Raw genomic sequence first — 22,048 nt, forward strand, 5'->3', positions numbered from 1 at the left:
GGTGATGATGATGGTGATGATGATGATGATGATGATAATGATAATTATGATGATGATGTCATGACAAGCAAAATAACGATGATGTTTCTCCATAGTGAGTTGCAAATTTTGAAGTTTTGATAGTACAGTGACCTCTCCTTTGGGGTGGCATTTTTCTAATCCCTACTTTATCAATGGCAGCTTTTGAATTAGGTCACAGTGTCATTATCATCACCAACAAAACCCTCTTTCACAAAACTTTGTATTGATAAGCAAACTCCATAGAAAAGACATTACAATTTCCTTTCAGCCAATACCCTATAACAATTCGATTGTCAAATGCTGAACAAGTTCATGAGTTCTATGAAAGACAGCCCATGGATGCCTTTTGTCGATATTCACCTCACGATGAATTAATATCAAAAGCTTGATCACTGATGTGTAAAATCCTATCTCATCTCTATCAAACGTTGAATGCCAAGCATTCCATTTTCATGAGGCCAAAAAGCCAATGCTACATGTAGTTCTACATTGGAAAATCAAGTTGAATCGTGTACATAAATAGGCTTTCATATACATGTGTATGTATTCTATTTTATTCTGAAGAAATATATGAAAAAAATAACTGTACATGTAGGCCTATATCATCACCAGCTTGGTGCATTTGGGACTTACTGGAGTCTGAGATTCCAACTGATGGATTTACTTCGGAAGTAGAGGGCAAGTTCATAACAAATTGATTTTTGTATGAATTGATGTTTACGAAACATGTAATGAAACGGAGGAAAATAAATGTTTATTTGAATTGAATTTATTTCTTTTGTATTATTTTTGTTACATACTGAGAAATTGTGACATACGTGTACATGTATCTGTGTATTGTTTGCTTGCAGTCCTAATACAGGCCTTTATTTTGATTCGCTACTACTACTGTACATTACCTACATGTAGATATATGCACTTCAACTTTAAACTGGTATACCATAATAATTAAGCCTATGGCTATGTTTATACATGTATGTTCACATCAATGCACTAATCCTAACACTATAATGACAGGTTTGTTTTCGGTTCTACATTTACCTGTAAATTTTTAATGAAGCATCTAGAGTAGAAGTTAATTTCAAGTCTTCCGTACATGTGCCCTGATTAGAGCCCTCGATGCTGTATTTCAAGAGGTTCAATGTTGATGATTAACAGTAAAATTGACAAATATGTCCAACTTTGGCCTTCATTTTTTTACATCTCATCTCTTTCAACTTGTCCTCCTGCATGAGAATGAAAGTCCAATTCATTATTTGTACAAGAGTCATTTGCCCAGTTTAAATGCCACAAGCATTTTCTGCGGTTGCTACCCATTGCCAATTTGCTACAATCTGGGATGCATTCCGCTATACCCCATACCGGTAATCCGCTGGTCCGGTCGGAGACAAATACACGTATATCATCGCGTTAACAAGAGCTTGTTTCCAGACCAAAGCATTTTAATTGGAAATGTCACTCCATCATCTGGTATCCACATTTGAACAAGTCGCTATGGGATTGCGATACAGTTTGTTGTATGGGTATCGTGTCAGTCGCACACAGGTTGTGCAATAAATTTGCCTGATTGTTTTCTTGTGATGTAATGATACATTATTGAGATTAAAAAAGTCTTAACTCAATGTGTGCTCAGATTTAAAAGTAAATGAAGATGAAATGAACAGAGTCAGAGAATAGTAATTATATATGTATTTTGAGGGTGATTTTCTGTCATTATCTTCATTATTATGATATTGAGGAAAAAATAATGAGTTACTTTGAGTTATTAAAGTGCATAGGACACCGTGTCCCTTTGCTCAGATAAAATTAAAGTAATGATGAGAAATAATAATAATTATATTAATAATAATAATAATAATAATAATAACAACAATAATAATAGTAATAATGATAATAGTGGAGCATTGTGGCCCAGTGGATTAGTCTTCGGACTTTGAAACAGAGGGTCGTGGGTTCGAATCCCAGCCATGGCGTAATTTCCATCAGTAAGAAACTGATCCACAATGTGCTGCACTCAACCCAGGTGAGGTAAATGGATACCGGTAGGAAGTAATTCCTTAAAAAGCTGCGTGCGCTATGAACGCCGATCTCAGCCGGGTAATATAGGAGCACCTTGAGCACCTAACAAGATGGATATGTGCGCAATATAAATACCCTATATTATTATTATAATGATTATAATGATAAAAATGATAACAATGATGATGATGATGATGATAATGATGATGATAATATTTTAGTGATCTGCAGTTTTTGGATAGCTTTGTAAAATGATCAATGATATTGAGAATTTGTGCACAGTATACCTGTATGTATATTCTAATGTAGTCTACTGAATAAATTTTATTGAATTGGAGTTATCAACAAACATCAACAAATGGAGTAATTACAGAGGCTTTGTCATGTGACAAAGGATGGATGGAACTTTTACTTTTCAATTGTAAACAAAGCGATAAAGCACAATGTGACATCACAATAAAAGGGTATTCACATTGAAATTAAAGATTGGATCGTGATTCAATTTTAGGATGCATTTCCCGGATTTAATTCTTTGAATCGAAAGTAAGAGAATGATTATGAATTTGATCCTCCCCACCACACGGATCTTAATTTGTGTATATTTTCATTGTATTTTGATAACATAAACTCTCTTTATCTTGTACTTTCTGTGTAAAATGCTCACGCAATCCTCCTTTTCATAGTCTTTTGTACATTAAGTTCAATAAAAGAAATTATGCATTTTCTGGATTCATTACTTAATTCTTTGAATCGAAAGTAAGAGAATAATTATGAATTCGATCCTCCCCACCACACAGATCTTAATTTGTGCATATTTTCATTGTATTTTGATTACATTATAAGAAACTCTCCTCATCCTGTCCTTTCTGTGTAAAATGCTCACGCAATCCTCCTTTTCTTATTCTGTTGTACATTGAAGTTAAAAACAAATGGTTTTGACAAATTTTGAGCTCTTCACAAAGTTCCAAATTTTTTCATCTTGGGCTTCAATATTGATAATGAGAATTACTTGAAGGTATGGGTATGGATTACCAGCCGTATAATTAACTTTATTGCCTTACCTTTTATTCTTGTATCTTAACATTGACCTCATCATCTCATGTTGCATGTACTTTGTATTTGTTATTTTATATACGGAAATAAAACAAACAAACAAGGTCATTTTCCAACGTGTCACCCAGAGCAATTTTGAACATTTATCTCTATGGCAAATTTCCTTTCAACCAATCATTTGGTGTGATTTTAGTAGCTTATAACAGTAACATACATGTATTAACCTTTTACTGAAGCAGGACCGTGTACAAAAAGTTAGGATCAAGAGATTACCCTGAACAAAAAAAAAATTTATATGAAAATATAAAATCATTGGTTTCCTCAGGCCAATTCTTTGGTCAGCTGTTTAAAACTGCTATTGAACCAAAAATATATCAAAGTATTTCAAAAAAATGTAAAAATGTAAAAGTATTTCCAAAAAATGTAAAAATAGTTTCATCTGGACATAATTGAAACAAATAAACCAAGAGGGTTCTTTTCATTTTTGATAATTTGGCATTTTAAACATGCTTACAGTAAAAAAAGGGTACGTGCAGTTATTCTTTAAAATTTAGTGATAAAAACTTAGAAGTAGATGCAGAAGTCGTTAAAATGCCACTTTCGAAATAGAACTCTCCACCCTGCAGAATTACAGGTAGGCCTACTTAATATTTTGTTGTTATTTTGAAATTAAATTTGTATGCAGGATGTGAAATTTGATAAGTTTAATATAATTCTAATTGACATACCTCTGCATATTTTAACCCTGTTTTCTGTTCATTTATACATGCACGCACATGTCATTTGGAATAGATAGCAGATATGCTGGTAGAATATAATCGCCTTGGTGACTTTATGAAGAGAAAGTAAAAAAGAGAAGCTCACATGATGTGGATCATAGATGCCAAATTTGATTTATGATTGATCAATTAAGTAAAAAATACCACTTAATATTTGAAAGCAGAATGTTGGAAATTGAGAGTATTTCATAAAAATATTATCTGACAAGTGATCAAATCTGACAACTTTCCTTGATTTTGATTGGCTTAAAAGCACTGGTGCCTGACTGTTACCATGGTAACTGTCTAATGAAATATTTGACAAGACCTTTCATAACAGAAATGCTCCCTTATCCTCAGTAATATATAATTTTGATATTTTTTCTACAAAATTTTAAGGGTGAATTATTATTTTTTAAATCTATGTTGCCACTGTGTTAAAAACTTGTGTGCCAATTTATTACTTCCAAGAAACAAAGAATTCATGAGGTATAGGCATACATATTAGATAGAATGTTACATGTATGTCTCCTGTAAGGTTGGCTTCACTGTAAATAACAGGCATTTGAGTTACGTCCAGAATGGCTGTGAATAAGTGACCAATCAAAAATTTGATTTATCTTTAATCCCTAGGAATAATTTTTAAATCTAAAAAGATTTGAATTCAAATCTACTAACTTTTAATTCAAATCCACAAGATTGTAATCTAAGTCCAATGTTAGACTGGTCACTTTTATTATCACAGCTGATATGGATTTATTTAATCCTCCCATTGGCAATGCAAGAAGGATGTGTGATGTCACATTTGAACAACTTTTCCTTTGATGGACTATAAAATACCCTCAAAATGTCTCTTTTTGCTCTTTCTTATGGTGATACAAACTCTTTATCCATGATGTATTCTTTAAAAATCTGTATTGCATGCCCTTCTATAGAAAGAACGAATTGTCTAGTGATATGAGGCAATTTAAGTGAAATATATACTTAAATAATGGGGAGAGTTGTTCACAAGTGACATCACACATCTTTGTCACATTGCCAACTTCAGGATCTCCATAGCATTAGCAATCGCAATATTCATATGCTCATAACTTTCTCATTATATGTCCGATTTTTCTCAAACTTTCGTCGAACTATTTCTTTGATTTTCTGTTTTCACACAAGCTATCTTGTTTCATACATGTAGGTTTCATTCTCCTTTAAATTCTTAAAGGTAAATGCTAGTTTTGGTAACGATATCAAAATGAGTTCGTACAGAATCCAATGAAATGACCACCAAAGTGTCTATTTGTATAAATAAAATGCATGTGCCAAAGGATTCTGGAAGAAATTGTGTAATTGCTGAGAAATCAGCAAATAAGAACAGGATTCGGGTAGAGCGTCGGGCCCGACGCTCTAAGCAATAATTATACATTGTCCCACGTGCGCTTATCTGTGTTGGGGATCTTCGGTGTGAACATTTTTCAGCGTAGATTTCAAGATTTCACAACGTTCAGTTAATGTAACTGTACCAGATCTAGATCCTCGATGATATACTGACGATTAAGCCTTGTTTTACAGACTTTCTCATGAAATCAGTGTTTACTGCAACTACTGGAATTTCTCTTTAAATACAGAGTGTACCCACTAGGAGGCTGAAGTTCCTCTGGCTGGCAAAATGCCCCCCTCCACAGGGTGCCAGAATACAATTTAGCCAGATTTTTTTTAACTTCCTTTCTAGCCACTCTGACTCTAGAGCTATAGGTGGTTTCAGACCGCCTCGAAGCTCGCAAGTTCCAGGTATTCTCTGATCGGGAAATTTACCCCGATCAGAAAATACCAGGTATTTTGGTAATGTGAAAGCAAACTACGCGTAATATCCCCGAAAGAAAATATCCGCTAAATAGTAGGTACTTGGCGAAATTACGAGAACTTTCGTGGGGATTTTTCCAAGGTCGCAGGTATTTTGGCGATGTGAAAGCAAATTACGGGAACTTTTAGCCCAGCGTGTCGTTGGGCGCGGCGGCGTGGGTGGCTGCTGGGCTACTGATTTTGAATCTCGCGCCTTGCCTGCTTATCAGACCATACTGCGCATGCTCGTAACTTCGGGAACTTATCCCGAAGGATGTGTTTCGGGGCGGTGTGAATGCAGGAATAATTAACGGGTATTTTTTAGCTTCAAAAAGTTCTCGTAATTTAACGGGGATTCTTGTGATCGAGGCGGTTTGAAACCGCCTTATATGAAATTAAACCTGGATCTTTGCCCTGCCTGGCACAGACTAATTGTTGATTATGTAGAGACAGTACTTTTCCATTTAAAAAAAATGGTCTTTTCCATTTCTGAAAATCTGTCATTCTGTTTCAACTTGATCTAGAACTGGAAATTCCGTTCTGTCACTGAAAATGTTAACAGCAAATACCTGAATTTCGTTTTTGCAAAGGTGAATTCCATGAATTTTTACATGAAAAGTATAAGAAGCAAATGGAATTTTCCATTTTTAATATTTACCAGTAAAACGGAAAATCACTGTCCCTAATTATGACACTAATCATAGGGGGTGTTTCACAGAGTTTTAAGTGTGAAAGTTGTGTTTACCTGAAAATGTGCAAATGATATCTAATGCATGACCTCATGGATAATGCCAAAGTAATGTGCGTCCTCTTTGCATGATTTGACCAAGATGCGATGGCGCGTTTTATCTCACGCAACTATGAATTTATGTGTGTGAATTTATGTTCGGCTTGATTATTAAGGCACACTTAACTTTTTCTGAACCCCCCCCCCCGATCGTCTGAAGATGACCTGAAATAATGTGCATGTTGGTGTATAAGCATGACTCTTAAGTCGAAGCTACATACAACTGTGAAAAACACCCCCAAGATTATTCTAAATGTGTTTACTTCTTGTTTCTGTTCGTGATCCTGGGGGCGTCGTGGTTATGACCCTCGTCTTTCAATCTTAGGGACGTGGGTTCAATTCCCAGCCATGGCGTGTTTGCTTTCAGCAAGAAATTTACCCACATTGTGCTGCACTCAACCCAGGTGAGGTGAATGGGTATCTGGTGAGAAGGAATATCCTTCATTGCCAATGCGTCAGCGCCTATAATGGCAGCACAGCTAAAGCCGGGGTCAGCCAGCGCTTTGTATCCTCAGGCAAAAAGCGCTCAATAAATCCAGCTATTATTATTGTTATTGTATTATCATTATGTAAGTCAAATTTCTTGAAGTCAACTTTTTTCTGCGGTCTGAAGAGATTCCACTCTGAGGCAGATTCACCTGTCTACTACCCCCCATTGATTAATCATTGTTCCCTTTCTTTCGCTGCTCCCAGATGAATGAGAGTGAAACCACTAGACTGATTGAGGATTACTGCATACACAGGATACGAAGGGAGAGCATCGAACTTCCATCTTACCAACATGTAAGCAGAGAGCCTTATGCTCCTGTCGCAGCAAGAATGAGAGAAATAGGTAAGTCCTCAACAGCAAGGTGTGCCAATGTAAAATCGCTTGCAACATCTCACAAGGATGCCCTTTTAACAGTAATTAGGTCCATAATTGACCAAAAAGGAAGTTACCTAGTCTACAAAATGTAGACCCACATCTGCAGTGTGTGTATCACGGCTGATTCAAGGAGTCTGTATTGCTGACTGTGAAATGGCTTGCTTGCTTTGCTTGCCCTTTCAGGCTGGTTTGCTTTCGCACTCTGAGATCCACCCTCACGAGCCGTTCAGAGACTGCATAGCAGACTAGTCCTTACCAAGTCAATGGGGCACTGAAACATTACCCAGGGTTTAGCTCCATTTCCATGACATTCTGGCGGCAATTGCTGCGCTGCATAAATTCCACACAGTGACTAACTTTAGCTCTGGATTCAACACTTACCCTGACGTAAAGCCCTACTGCAACCCAAACCCTCAATCTGATCTGAGACAAAAGAAAGCTCAGAGCAATTGTCGCAGGAGAAAATATCGTGTCACCACATAAGCATTAGATACATGTACATGCCCCTATCCCTTGGCAATTGTAATAGAGGATTTATCACGTATCTGAATTTTTTCTTTATCTCAAGTGGTACACTCACGTTCTGTTACCACTCAAAACCATGTGTGTGGTATGGATTGCAAGCTGTATTACGGCATCACAATGATTTCACTTTAATGTTAAAGTAGTAACAAGTGGGCGGAGCTTAGAATGCACATCTTAATGCAGTGTGTTATATTGTGTATTGTGAATATCAGATATATTACATGGCAAATAAAAAACTTTGAGACATTTTAAAAAGTTTTTCTCGATTTGAATAAAACATTTGAATGCAAATAAAAAAGCATATGATCTCTCACCTGCCATGATCATTTTCTCCTCAAAAAAGAATTCTTGAAGGTTATAGGGCAGATGCCTTGGAATTGAGTATAAACTACCAAAACAATAAAATCTTTTCCAATCCAACTGTTTAAATGTTACGTTAGGAGACTTCATTTGGTGTGAATGCATGAAATTCCTAAACAATATTCTCTCCCTGTCTCTTCTTTTCTCTCCTTTTTTTTCATACACAAACACACTTTCCCTCTATCATTTTGTGTCTCTCTGTATCTCATACACCCCCTCTCTCTCTGTTTCTATGTTCAGGTGAAGAAATCGAGAGAACAAATCCAGAGTTTTTTTCCGGCTGTTGTGAGGAACTGAACATCAGTGCGACTACCGCCTACGCCAAATTCAAGGACCTGGCCGACGAGCTTTTCAAGGATCAAGAAAACGGTTCAAGAGGTACAGTACAGACTTGTAAAGAAAGTTTGAAATTTACTGGTAGTTTCATTTCATAGGAAGTGAAGTGACTGGATCAGTAAAGCTTTAAAGGGATGGTCCAGGCTGGAGATATTTATATCTCACTATAGAATAGAATTCACAAAGCAAAATGCTAAAAATTTGATAAAAATCAGATAACAAATAACAAAGTTATTGAATTTTAAAGATCTGCGTTATTCCGGGGAAACAGTTCTAGGCATGTTTTTATGAATATTCATTAGTTGGGCTGATGATGTCATATCCCACTTGTTCTTTTGTATTTTATTGTATGAAATTAGGTTTATTCCAAAATTTTCTACCAAGAACTAAAACAATTGGATTGACAACTGATTAAATGCAGTAGTTATTTGTTGCACAACTTATTTCATCAAAATGGAGACATACCACTTATAAATGAAACATTTATGATTTTATGTAATAACATAAGAAAAAGGAAAGTGGGGATGTGACATCATCAGCCCTCCTAATGAATACTCATGAAGATCAGCATATAACTGTTCTTACAAAATATTGATAAACTTTAAAATTCAATAACTTCGCTATTTGTTATCCGATTTTGATGAAATATTCAGCATTATGCTCCGTGAATTTCACTCTACTTATTGAGATATAAATATTTTCAGCCCAGAGAATCCCTTTAACTGTTGCAGGAGATATCACCAGGGATACTGTACATGCTTATGGGGATTTCACAACCAGTGCCCTACCTCTTTTTGAACATGAAGCACCCGAGTAGTATTCCACTCATTATTTAATGAATTTGAAACTTTTACAAAAGTAAGAATTAAGAGATTAAGCCAATATTTTTGTACTGAGATACATTGTGACAGCATGTTATCATTCCAAAATGATGTGCAATTAACTAGTATCGAGGAGTTGGTTATGCACGTCAAAGATTTTTAGGAAGTTTCAGGAATATTTAAAGTAATAATAATTATATAGGGTATTTATGACTAGCATAATAACTCGTATAGTAAGTAAAAAATTATTCATAAATTATAACAATAACATAAATCAAAATGTAGCATAATATAACTCAACATATCAAAGGCTGGAAGTCGAGATATGTGGACACTTAATTAAAATAATGATAATGATAATAATAATGTATAGTGCTTTTAATATTACAGTAGTTTCTAACATAATACATGTATAAGGATTATGAAGAGAATAATTATATAATATTGACTGGCCTTGAGGGGAACATCAAATATATTGCCAGCAAAAGAATAATAATATGGGTCTCTTAAGGGCAATATATTTGATGTTCCCCGAAAGAAGAGCCAGTCAATATTTTTATTATCATCCAAATCAGATATCTAGAGCAAAAATCATGATAATGGTGATATTTCTTTTAAAAATAGAGTTCTATTGTGTCATGTTAATATCAGGGTCTAGGCTCTGCACTTTACCATTATGACGTACTTGCAAGCGCTCGGATCCAGTGATGTCTTTATTATGACGTATATTGTTGGCGCGCAGCTCCTTATGAAGCGTATCATTTTATACGCATCCTCAGACCAGGGAAAATACAAAGGTATATTTTGCGTCGTCTCTGCATGCAAAGTAAATATGCGCATTGAGACCGAGGAAAATACAAATAATATACCTATCCCTTCCCGATATTTATGAATCTAGGGCAATACGGTTTTGTAAATGACCAGCTCAGATGTCTGATACGGGTGATAATAAATTATATTGCATTACGTTGCATAATATTACATAAAATTACATTATAATTCATTACATTGCAAGACATTATAATAAGTCATTAAAGAAAACTTTCTGTCAATTTTTGATGATGTATCTTCTTTTTTTTAACCCTTTGTCTTCCACAACAGGTGTAACGTGGGGGAGGATAGCAGCTTTGATAGCATTCAGTGGTCGGCTCTCTGTACATTGTGCTAGTAATAACTTAGAAGACTTAGTCCCCAGTATTATAGGCTGGACGTCCAGATATGTGGACACTAAATTATTACCCTGGATGCAAGACCATCAGAACTGGGTGAGTATATTGTAGAGCAAGAAAGAAATATATTTTTTTGTCATATTCCAGGGGGGGGGGGGCTATTTTTCACAACTTGCTGCCTCCATCTGCAACATTGGATAAGTTTTAACATTGCAGTAAATGGGGTTTATTTGAGGTGAAATCGCCCCGAGCCATCGTTTTTTTTATCCTGTTGTGAGGTTCTGTCATTGCAGTAAAGACCCCTCCTAAAAAAATACCATGGGGGTGGGGTCAATTGCAATCTTCAGAAAGATCTATTAAGTCATGTGTATAAATCGGGGGGTGGGTCGGGGGCGGTGAAGTCATCAGTACTAGGTGAGTATATTGTAGGGGTTCTGCAATAGTAATAAGGCCCCCCCCCTGTCTTTTTTTGTTTTTTTGGGGGGGCTAATTGCAATCTTCATAAAGATCTACTAAGTCATGTGTATAAATGGGGGCGGTAAGGTTGTCACAACTAGGTGAGTATGATGTAAGGGTTCTGCAATAGCAATAATACCCCCTCCCAAACTATTCACTTTAATCACACCAGGGCTCCGTAACACAAAGATTAGTGATCAATCGCTAAATGGACTGACCAATCATTATCAACGTTACACGCGCATTAGGTTTAAAATATTGACCAGGGACCAATCAGAGTGGTTTTTTCATATTTGCAATTCATCACAAACCTTTGTGTTACGGAGCCCAGGTGGGTGTTTCATAAAGCTGTTTGTAAAGTTACAAACAACTTTACGCACGACTGGAACCTGTTCTTGGGTCGTAACTCAATTACATAGGGATATCAGATAGCACAAGAAAGGATCACCAGTCGTGCGTTAAGTCATTCGTATCTTACGAACAGCTTTATGAAACACCCACCAGCCCTATTAAGACCCGGTGGGTGTTTCATAAAGCTGTTCGTCAGTTAAGAGCGACTTTAAGAATGACTGGTGATCCTTTCTTTTGGTAAATGATATTCACCATTATGTTAATTGGTGATTATTTAGCGCGTAAGAAAGGTTCACCAGTCGTTCTTATAGTCGCTCTTAACTTACGAACAGCTTTATGAAACGGCCCCCCGGTTACTTGCATTTTTATGGCGAAATTTCTTCATTTCCAAAAGTGAAAAAAAAGGCAATTCAATTAAAAGCTGATGAAAGGAGTGGTAGAACATGCATCATTCATACGATGTGTCTGATAAACTTTCAATCTCCCTTTTACATCTATCCTACACATGCTCACAGCAACAACATTAACAAAAATAGATCTAGGAGCTTACATAACAACCCCACCCCATCCCCTTTGAATTTACATTTTCTGGGAAGACATCACATTGTGTTAATAAAATATATGCAAATTCACAGTTCCAGTTCAGTTTGGTTTATTTCACTTCCATTTTCTGATAATAAACATATATATGCATATGTATTAATGTACAAAACAGAATAAGTGTCATAAGAATACTTCAATAATTAATTAACAAATTCATAGGGAATAGATGGAATATATACAATTCTTTTTGTTCCAAATCTTAATGATTAGGCAAATTTTATATTACAGTTAGCATGTGAAAATGAAAATGAGGGACTTATTAAAAAGCGAAGCTTGTAATTGTCCTTTGTAATGTTTATTGTATTGTATTTATGTCTACAGGCGTATCCCGCCACAAGCCTCAGCTTTTAGGGTATACGCCTTCTTCCTTAAACCCAATATGTACATATTTATATTTTTTATAACAAATTGATTTATGTATGAATTTATGTTTACGAAAAATGTAATGACATGGAAGAAAATAAATGTTTTATTTGAATTGAATTGAAAAAAATTGTAAGTCCCTTAGAATAAATTTAAAGTAATCTTAATCGTATTTAATTAAAAGTAAAGTAAGACAAACTAGACCATAATATGAAGAACGGCAGAATAGGTTTGAATAACAAGGAAAGAAAAGGGAGCAGTAACTACATAAGTTAGGGGGAGAAGGGAATTAAAAAAACTGGGGGGGAAGCGATTATGTGTCCAGCAGAAAAGGAAAGGGGAGGGGAAAGACTGTAAAGTCACTATCGTGCATGTTAGTGACTACATGACTTAATGGTCTGCGGGCAACAGCCACATGACATCCAGCTTTACAGATTTGAAGAGACTTAGGGAGGCTTTTCTCTTTTGTGTAAATATCAAAATCTGCTTTTCTTACACAAAAATAGGATTGTCATCAGGGATGTATAAGTGCACTGTGACATATGCATTTAACAATGATGATCGTTTTTTGTACAAATGATTAAGATCTGTATATCTGAAGCTATTCTTTGTATATTTCATGAGAGTTATATAATCCAAAAATGCAGTATCAATTCAAGCTTGCAGGGATGAATGCTAAAATAATGAAGTTGCAACAAAGAACTTGGGGTAGTATTCTCATACCACCAATAAATTAGCTATAGAAATATGATTGTTCTATGAAAATCATTTGAGTTAAAAAAGAATCATTTTTAAAGAATAAAAAAGAAAAGTCATGCTTACTTCGTTTAATTGCCTGAAAGACATCTCATTGCAAATAATACCTGTATATTATTACATTACACCCATACATGTATGTTTTCCATTGTAAAATATTTTCTTTTAATAGTTCATTTTTATAATAAGTTTCCTTTTCTAGTTTTAGTTCATGGTGTGGTTATGTGAATGCAATTAATAATCCTTTATAAACGTATTATGTATTAGATTATTTATTTGTAACATTTTTTCTATACCTCATTTACATGTTCGTTGGTTCCAAATTTCTGTTGTCTTATTTTATCCTGAATTGTTTGTGTATTTCCGTTTTTAGAATAGAATATTCCAAGAGCAGACAGACTTTTGTAACAGCTGAAAAGTCATGGAATAAAACATTTCTTTCTTTAATAAACTCTTATAATACAGTAGAAAAGAGAATTTTACATAAAGGTTTTGAAAATAATTAAACACTGTAAGATTCCAAACTCAAAACAATTTCTTTTTCTTGAAATTTCACTTTCAAATACAAAATTATTCTACTACTAGCCATACTGATGGTTGGGATGTAATATGGAAGTCATATGATAGACATCACTAGTAATGAAAACTAACTATCATTTTTATGATAACTGTATAATTCTATTGCATATGGCTTAAATCAATATATATCGAGTATCCAATTATCATCTATGGTTACAAAACAAAGGCATGATATACTCATCCGCTCATGCCAATTATTCTCCCATTTTCTTTTCTTTATGCATTCTTATCAATGGATATCTCTACTGTCCTTTTAAATCTACCAACCCCTACCTCTTTTCCCTCTCTGGAAAATATTTCCCGACTTTAGGATGGGTTCATGGAATTTTTTGAGGAGAACGGCAAGGTCCCGGGCGAGGGAAACCGTCTCGTCCATCATGTCGTCGGCGTGCCGCTTCGCAGTTTTCGGCGCGGGACTCGCAGCCCTGGCGTGCCTCCTCAGAAGATAGGCAACATTCCTTCATAGTCTTCTTTGTCCGCTAGTTTTATTGCTTTGTTATTGAGAGAAAAAAAAAGTGAGGACAAATTTGTTTGAAAAGTCATATGGAACAGCATCGTTTGCCCACGTGTGTTTCTTGTTTTTGTGTGATGTGTTGTACGCACTTCTCTCCTCTTCAATTTGCGTTCTGCCTTTTTTTTTTTAATTGAACACCCAAGATCTTTCTCTTTCTTTGCCACTCTGCTGATACATTGAAATATGATTTCATCATTTATCTTGCAAATGCATTCTATAGAAGAGAAAGTTTGAATAGCAAGTTTTAAGAGAGAAAGTATAAGGCAAGATGTCCTGCTCTAGAATTATATTTCTTTCTGAGAAATCAGAAGGAACTTGTGATCTATTTCTTGGAATCTCTTATTGCTTTTCCAGTTGATAAATTGATATTGTAGAAATTTAGGGGTTTTTTGTTGGTGAGAGGGCTTGCTAATTTATGAACCTATTTGACTTTATATTATAAAGAGTTGTGAAGACTTCCTGTGTGAAACGAAGCACAACATTTATCCATATTTTCTCTGGTGGATTGGAAAAGACAGGAATTGGAATACCCCAAGAATCGGAATTAAGAAATGGAATACTATTGATTCATTTGATTTCAGCTTATGTTTCCTTCATTGACTTTTTCAATTTGTCCTCTCTAGCCTGTGCAAAATAGTTCCCCCGTATAGTCACCCAGAAGCATGATTGCATGTTCAAATAGCCAGCAAAATTGTATTTGAATGACGTAATTCTTTTGTTCTTAGTATCGTCTTGCATGTATGGTGTTTGAGGTTGCGGTGGAATGCTGCACTTTATGTTAGATGGGAAAATCAACTTTTGATTTTAAAGGCAGAGCAATTGAAGATTAGTCTGCATGTACAGACCTTTGATTGTCACATCGTGCATGCAGAGTCTGGAATAAGAGACTATATTTACACATGTACTGTGGCTGCTTGACAAACATAGGATTTGGAGTGTAGTCTTCACTCTAGTCTTTAAAATCAAAGTTGATTGTCACCCTATTTCATAGATTTAGATCTGGTACATTAGCGTCAACTTATCTTTGTGAAATTGTGAAATCTTAGTTGAAAACTGACAACACTTCTGATCACTAACACAGAAATGCGTTTGTGGGACAGTGTATTAATGTTGCTTAAAAAAAATACCTGACATTCGATGGAATTCCATGTTTGTTTTGCTCATTTCTCAGCGATTGCACATTTTCTCATTTGGCACATATTTTTTATTTATACAAACACTTGGGTGGTCATTTGATTGGAATATGTTCAAACTCATTCTAAGATTTTTATTAGCACAACTGGCACTTCGCATTGAACAGGAAATTACCATTCTTTTACTGCTCTACCAAGCTATATTTTTTTCTCATTTCTTTCTTAATTAAAAGCTCTCGTTTACTCCCAACTTGGTGAGGATGTAGTTTGCATTTACATTTTGGAAACAATTAGTTTCTTTGACATTTTTCTCTACTCATGGGCTAAAACTACAAGTTTGAAACTCAGAAACTCCGGTAATAGTGTGTCAAGGAAACTAGTTATGGCAAATGCATGAAAGTGAAGTTTGAAAACATTGCGCACTCTTTTGCATGACACAGGCAAATATGTATGTCCAGTATGTAACTATGCATGAAGTATCTTCTATATCTCTGTGTTTTAGTCAATGTTTTACATTTGTATGTGCATGCTTCTATATTAATAAATCCTGGGCCCCATTTCATAATACTTGTTGTAACAACAAATTTACAATGAAAGTTAAAAGCTACTGAATCCTCCTATCTGATTGGCTGATAGTTAATTTGTTATAGAAATTATGCATATGTTGCTATGGCAAGTCTTTATAAAATGGGACCCTGAAAACTATGAAGGAGGTTTAAATTTTATGATTTACAAACTACCGTAATTTATTTAAAAATCAACAAAAGCTCTGTTGAAATTATTAAAATGAAGTGATAAAATGTTTTGAAATTGCATTTACCCACAAATGTGAATAACTAGCTGTATCTGTTATAAGTGTAAAAGATAATATCAAGATCATAAAATTGATCTTTTTGATATATCAAAATTATTTTTTTTACTTGAAATTGCTACATGTGTGACCTTTTGTTCTGCCACTAGAGATTTTGGTTTTAATTATATTTTAAATTTCAATTTATCTGCAGGACAACCCATTTTAGTTCCCCTTCAAAGATCACATAATCAGATTTTAATGTTATGTTTCATTTTCTTTTCCTCTCTTTACGATCCAAAAGGATGGCTTCATGGATTTCTTTGATCGGAACCAAGCAGCTGAACGAGCTCAAGAATCCTTGTCGAAATTTGTGAGGACTGCATGCGGCTATGCTGTCGTCGGGGCCGGGATCGCAGCACTTGGGATGTTCCTGCGCAGGTGAAAAAAGGACACCGAAGGTCGCTTGAAAGCATTTGTGGTGCAACAGCGTCTAAAGCGTGACTCGTGAATATCCCCGTGCTGCGGAATGCCTCTCTATAATTTCCAGTCTGTGGTTTGTGTTAGTGATCGCAGTGTCTGCTGGTGTCCCGTTAGTCGAGGTCCGACCCTGAGCGCCGACGACGTCTGATCCCGATCGCCGAGCGGAGAAATCCACCGCCATCTACAAGTGTGAAGAAATCACCTGCATGCCTTGCTACGCTATTAAACACGAAAGCGAAAGGATTTGTGATTTCTGCAAACTCTGCACCGTTGTCTCTACGTCAGTCACCGCTTCAAGTTCTGTTTACAGTGAAGCTGAGTCTTCAAGCACTTCTGGCTGCATCCGCGTCACTTCATCGGTTGAAACCAGTACAGCATGACTTGCGCGTGTAAAAACTGATTCTCAATATGTCATTGTAATGCTATCACCATTGCCATTCCATCATATAAATATATGTATTAATAGGAGCATTATTATGGTGCTTTTGTCAAATAGAAAATGGCCGCTGTAATCCCAAGTTCCTGTCCCCTCTACAGAGAGCGCAACCATTAATCATTTTTGCTCCCGATTATTTCCTATTCCAATATGTCTTCATCCATTCAGGCTCAAAGACATTGAGAGTGTAGGATCTTAAGCTTGTACCCCAAATGCCAAATTCAATTATATATTGGACCTTTAATGAAAAGCAGTCCTAACAAATGATGGTCCTTGTGAGTCACCTTGTCCAAAGTCTGTGCCATGTGTTTTGTCCAGAATCCCTCAATAAGATGCTTTGCATCTTTTTCATTGCAGCTTTCCCTTGTCTCCCCATTGTCTTGTCAAGGATGTTCTGTGAGGATTAGAAATGAACACCTGTTTGCAGGATTCCTGCAGGAAAGATGGGGCTCTGACTTTCGACAAGGTGGCTAAACGTTGGTCTTTACGAAACATGAGCTTCGCCCCTAGATAGTCGACCTATTTAAGTCAATTTTTAGTAGCAATTTGTGTTTGGACTACATGTGTTTAGTTAGAGCAAGTAGTGTGTACAGTAGATAGAAATACGCCAGGAAATAGAAAATATTTCATTTTTTTACCCATGTGAGAAATATTGACAAAATAGAAATATATGACCCTTTTTCATATGTCCATGAGGAAAATAAGAAAGAAAATGAAATCTTTTCTGTACATAAAATTTATTTACCAGTAGGTATGTTGATTTCTGTAATGGTAGAAAACAAATACCTCTTTTCAAGTGCAATGTTACGTAGGTTAATCATTAAAGAGAGGGAAAAAATAAGATTAAAAAAAAGAAAAGTAAAAAAAAAATGGTAAGCTATTATGAAGGATTCATAATTTCTGCCCTTATTGGTTAGCTGTGACAGCTAACGTTTTATATCGGTGTACATGTGGCAGAGTAAGGTGCTAATCTCAATGAAACTGTCAAACCTTATATTGTCAGTAGAGCCATGAAAAGTTCCTATACAGTGCATATCAAAAAAAAGGTTACACTTTGAAAAAGCCCTGGGAATTCAAAAATATACAACATGTGGGTAATTTTTTCACATAGAATCTTGGGTTTGGGTCTCATCTATCCAATGAAAGTAAAAGTTTTGACAGAATGTTACACTTGACTGAGCTCTGTCCATTTTTGTAAAGCTCGCAGAAATCTGTTTACGCAGAAATGCCCGTTTGGACGCTGTGTCAATGGGAAAGGGCGAAATCAAACTTAATCTGTGAAACATTTCTCGTACATTTTCCTTGCACTTTTAGTCAATTGAAATAAAACGGATACATTCAAGCATTTTGTAAAGATTTTGCAACCCAAATTAAAATTTCAACACTTAGTAAACACAACCTTTACCCTTTTGTGCAAGCTGGATCTGAGGAAATCACTGAATCTGAACAAAATTTAATATCAGACATCTCCAGTATTTTTTCATTAAGTTTTTATCAATCGTAATATTTTCCCTGGTTCATTTACTTCAAAATGTTACCCTTAGAATATCTTATGAAATTCTGTTGTCAACGAGAATATTTTGGGCATGTATATTCAGTAGTCAACCTAATGAAGTATCATAAGACAAGCAAGTTCAAACAGAAATTACTTGATAATAATAAACATGTAGATAAAGAGAAATTCCAGTAGTTGCAGTAAACACTGATTTCATGAGAATTGTCAGTATATCATCGAGGATCTAGATCGGGTACAGTTACATTAACTGAACTTTGTGAAATCTTGAAATCTACGCTAAAAAATGTTCACACCGAAGATCCCCAACACAGATAAGCGCACGTGGGACAATGTATAACTATTGCTTAGTGCGTCGGGCCCGACGCTCTACCCGAATCCTGTGCTTATTTGCTGATTTCTCAGCAATTACACAATTTCTTCCAGAATCCTTTGGCACATGCTTTTTATTTATACAAACAGACACTTTGGTGGTAATTTTATTGGATTCTGTACGAACTCATTTTGATATCGTTACCAAAACTAGCATTTATCTTTAATAATATTATATAGCATTTATGAGGCACCTATCTATCTAGTTGCCTATTCCATGGGGCACTAAATATTACCACGGCTTCAGCTCCAGCTGCTAAAGGCACTTTGGGTGCATTCAAGGAATTAATCCTGCCGGGTACCCATTCACCTCACCTGGGTTGAGTGCAGCCCAATGTGGGTAAATTTCTTGCTGAAGGAAAATACGCAATGGCTGGGATTCGACCCACGTCCCTCTGATTGAAAGACGAGAGTCATAACTACTCGACCACAATGCATTTTTTTACTTCAGTAGGGCTCCGTAACACAAAGATTAGCGATTAATCGCTAATTTGAAAGAACAATTCTGATTGGTTCCTGTTAGTCTAGGGAGCAAAATACGCATGCAACGATGATCTTGATAGGCCATTTCATTTAGCGATTAATCGCTAACCTTTGTGTTACGGAGCCCAGATGTGCTTGTATTATGTATTTGTAATGCTACTATATGGCTACTAAAAGGAGAACAAAATTATATATACTTTTCCTAAATTTTCCAAAATGATTGCATTATATCGACGATTCAATAATCTGTTAGGAATATAATCTTTCATTATTTAGAGTTGTGCCTTGAAGCAGATGAAAAGTATACATGTAGAAATGTCCATGCCATTCCTGATTGAAAATTAAGGTATTTTACCTTCTTGTATTCAAATAATAAACATCTGGGTTTTAAAAAGAATAAGGTACCTATTGGAAACATTCTAACATGCTTAAGATGGTCGTTGACAATCTCAGGTGTTAAATACACCATGGGTTTTGAACATAACACCAAATAGCCTTGAAATAATGTAACAAGCAGAATGTATTATGACAACACCATATTGAAATAACACCATGAATTAACACTGGTTTGTTTCTCTGTAAACACTGATGGTGTTGGTTTTATGCCATATATTACCAAATAGTGTTAGATAACTAACCAAATGTGTATGAAAATGCCAGTGGATTTTAAACTAACGCAATGTATTAACACTGGTGTAAAATAGCTACTGTGTTTCTCTATAAACACTCATGGTGTTGGTTTGACACCACTTCTTGTGTTGTCAAAGAAATGTTAAACATCAATGGATCAAAGTTTTTTTTTTTATCTTGCTTTATGTGCTGAGAGTGAAGCTATTGTCGCATTGTATCAAAGCATTTCATCACACCAGGAGGCCCGTCGCAAAAATAGTTGCCATTGATATCAAAACAAAAAACCAAATGCAACTCCAAAATGTGCAATTCTAACTGGTTGAAAAACAAGTTGTGTTGGAATTTCGGAGTTGTGTTTGATTGAACTCTTTTTGCAACTGGCCCCTATTATGCAAAACATGTTTTTACATCTTCAGAATCAAATTTCGCCTAAGTCAAAAAGGTTTGACTTTCGTAGATTCAACCAAACATGTATCTGTATCATTAGGGATCTATGCGTTTGAATTAATTCTTTTTTTTTCATCACAATTACATTATCACATAATATGCTTTACATTGGTTATAGTGGAATTTAGCTACAGTACATACATTCTTCAGTATTCCCTTTTCAGAATATACCTGTATTGATCGTACCAAAGGGTCTTGTCTCATGGAAAATCATACAATTTGAATTGCTATTCAAGATTATTTATTGCTGTTTCGTCAATCCTTGCTAGCAATGGGAGCTCTACATATGGCGTTAAATTAAAAGTTCACTTTGCGCACAGAGCTAACTGAGGGAATAATGGCAAAGATATCGTTTGCAAAGATTTTCTTTTGGAATTTGACCACTTGGTTATACCACCCAAAGTTACCATTTTATATTGGTCACTTCAGCAAGTATTAATAATACAGAGAGGCTACTAAAAATATCCACTGCCAGAGATTATTCGTGATAACGAAATTGTGGGATTAAAAAGTAAAGCGCCATTTTGTGTATCGGAGAAGATGTAATCAAAATGTATCTTTAGAGTTTGGGTATTTTGCTGCAAAATTTTGAATGAATGCTGTTTATTAAGAGTGATGGTAATTGGATGGTTTCATCACTTAGATTTTATTTGATATACCTGCAACTCACTAGCAGTTTGTTTATGCTGTATCAAGGGAGAAAGGTGGGGGGGGGGGCTCCTTAAAGTTAATCCAAATCAGCAACTGTTAACCAGTTTAATTTTCAACTTGTATGAGTTGTGAGTGTGTTTAATGTGAATGTTGATTGTAAAATATGTATGATGTATTGATTTATTTATTTCTTAGTTGCTCATCATTTTCAGCCATCAGAAGGATCTATCTACCGTAGATTTGAAATTATTCAGTTTTTGTCAGTGGATATTCTTTACATTTAAAATGTTGTATAAAAAATATGTCATCCAAATAACATTCAAGTAACGAAAGTACTAGTAGTAAAGCACACAATCTCTCCTCTGTTCTTTTCAGACTTTCTCCATTTGAATCAAATTATGATTATTATTAGTTGGGTGATATAGGAGCGCCTTGAGCACCTATTAAGGTGGATATGTGCGCAATATAAATATCCTATATTATTATCATTATTATTATTATCAACTTCATCGTCGTCATTAAAAACAGTATTATCATTTTCATCTACTGATGATGATAGTACTATTTTTTAAGTTACTGTTTTTAAATGACGACACTGATGTTGATTATCACTTTCTAAATGTTGCCAGGTTTGTAATTACCATCAATTATATATTAATACAATAGTCGCCCATATGAGGCTAAATGTCTGACTCTGATTCTTCAATCACATTTTTTCATAAAACGGTTAATTCAACGGACTTTCATCATTTTATGCTCTAATCTACCATGCTTTGTAAGTCATCATTTTCAAAGAAATCGTAAATGCCTAGATTGTATCCTTATCCCACCTATAAGGTTTCATGTTGGTAAATATTAAATCTAATACAACAGCAGGCTGTTATTAGCAATGATGTAATTAAGAGATAGAGATTTATTCAGATATTTTAACTTGGTGTGGTGTT

At 35.2% G+C, this 22,048-nt stretch overlaps 1 protein-coding gene across 1 annotated transcript in view; it reads left to right on the forward strand.

The window, feature by feature from the left end:
* The window catches only part of LOC121405814 (anti-apoptotic protein NR13-like), a 45,071-nt gene extending 27,035 nt beyond the window's left edge, over nucleotides 1-18,036 (forward strand). Inside the window, 6 exon segments of the mRNA XM_041596772.1 lie at nucleotides 7,162-7,300; nucleotides 8,459-8,596; nucleotides 10,477-10,640; nucleotides 13,963-14,001; nucleotides 14,003-14,097; nucleotides 16,384-18,036. Of these exon segments, the coding sequence (XP_041452706.1) occupies nucleotides 7,162-7,300; nucleotides 8,459-8,596; nucleotides 10,477-10,640; nucleotides 13,963-14,001; nucleotides 14,003-14,097; nucleotides 16,384-16,534 (726 nt within the window). The 3' untranslated portion in view covers nucleotides 16,535-18,036.
* Nucleotides 18,037-22,048: the final 4,012 nt, after the last annotated feature.

This window comes from Lytechinus variegatus, chromosome 19, assembly GCF_018143015.1.
Source record: "Lytechinus variegatus isolate NC3 chromosome 19, Lvar_3.0, whole genome shotgun sequence".
Classification (NCBI taxonomy): domain Eukaryota; kingdom Metazoa; phylum Echinodermata; class Echinoidea; order Temnopleuroida; family Toxopneustidae; genus Lytechinus; species Lytechinus variegatus.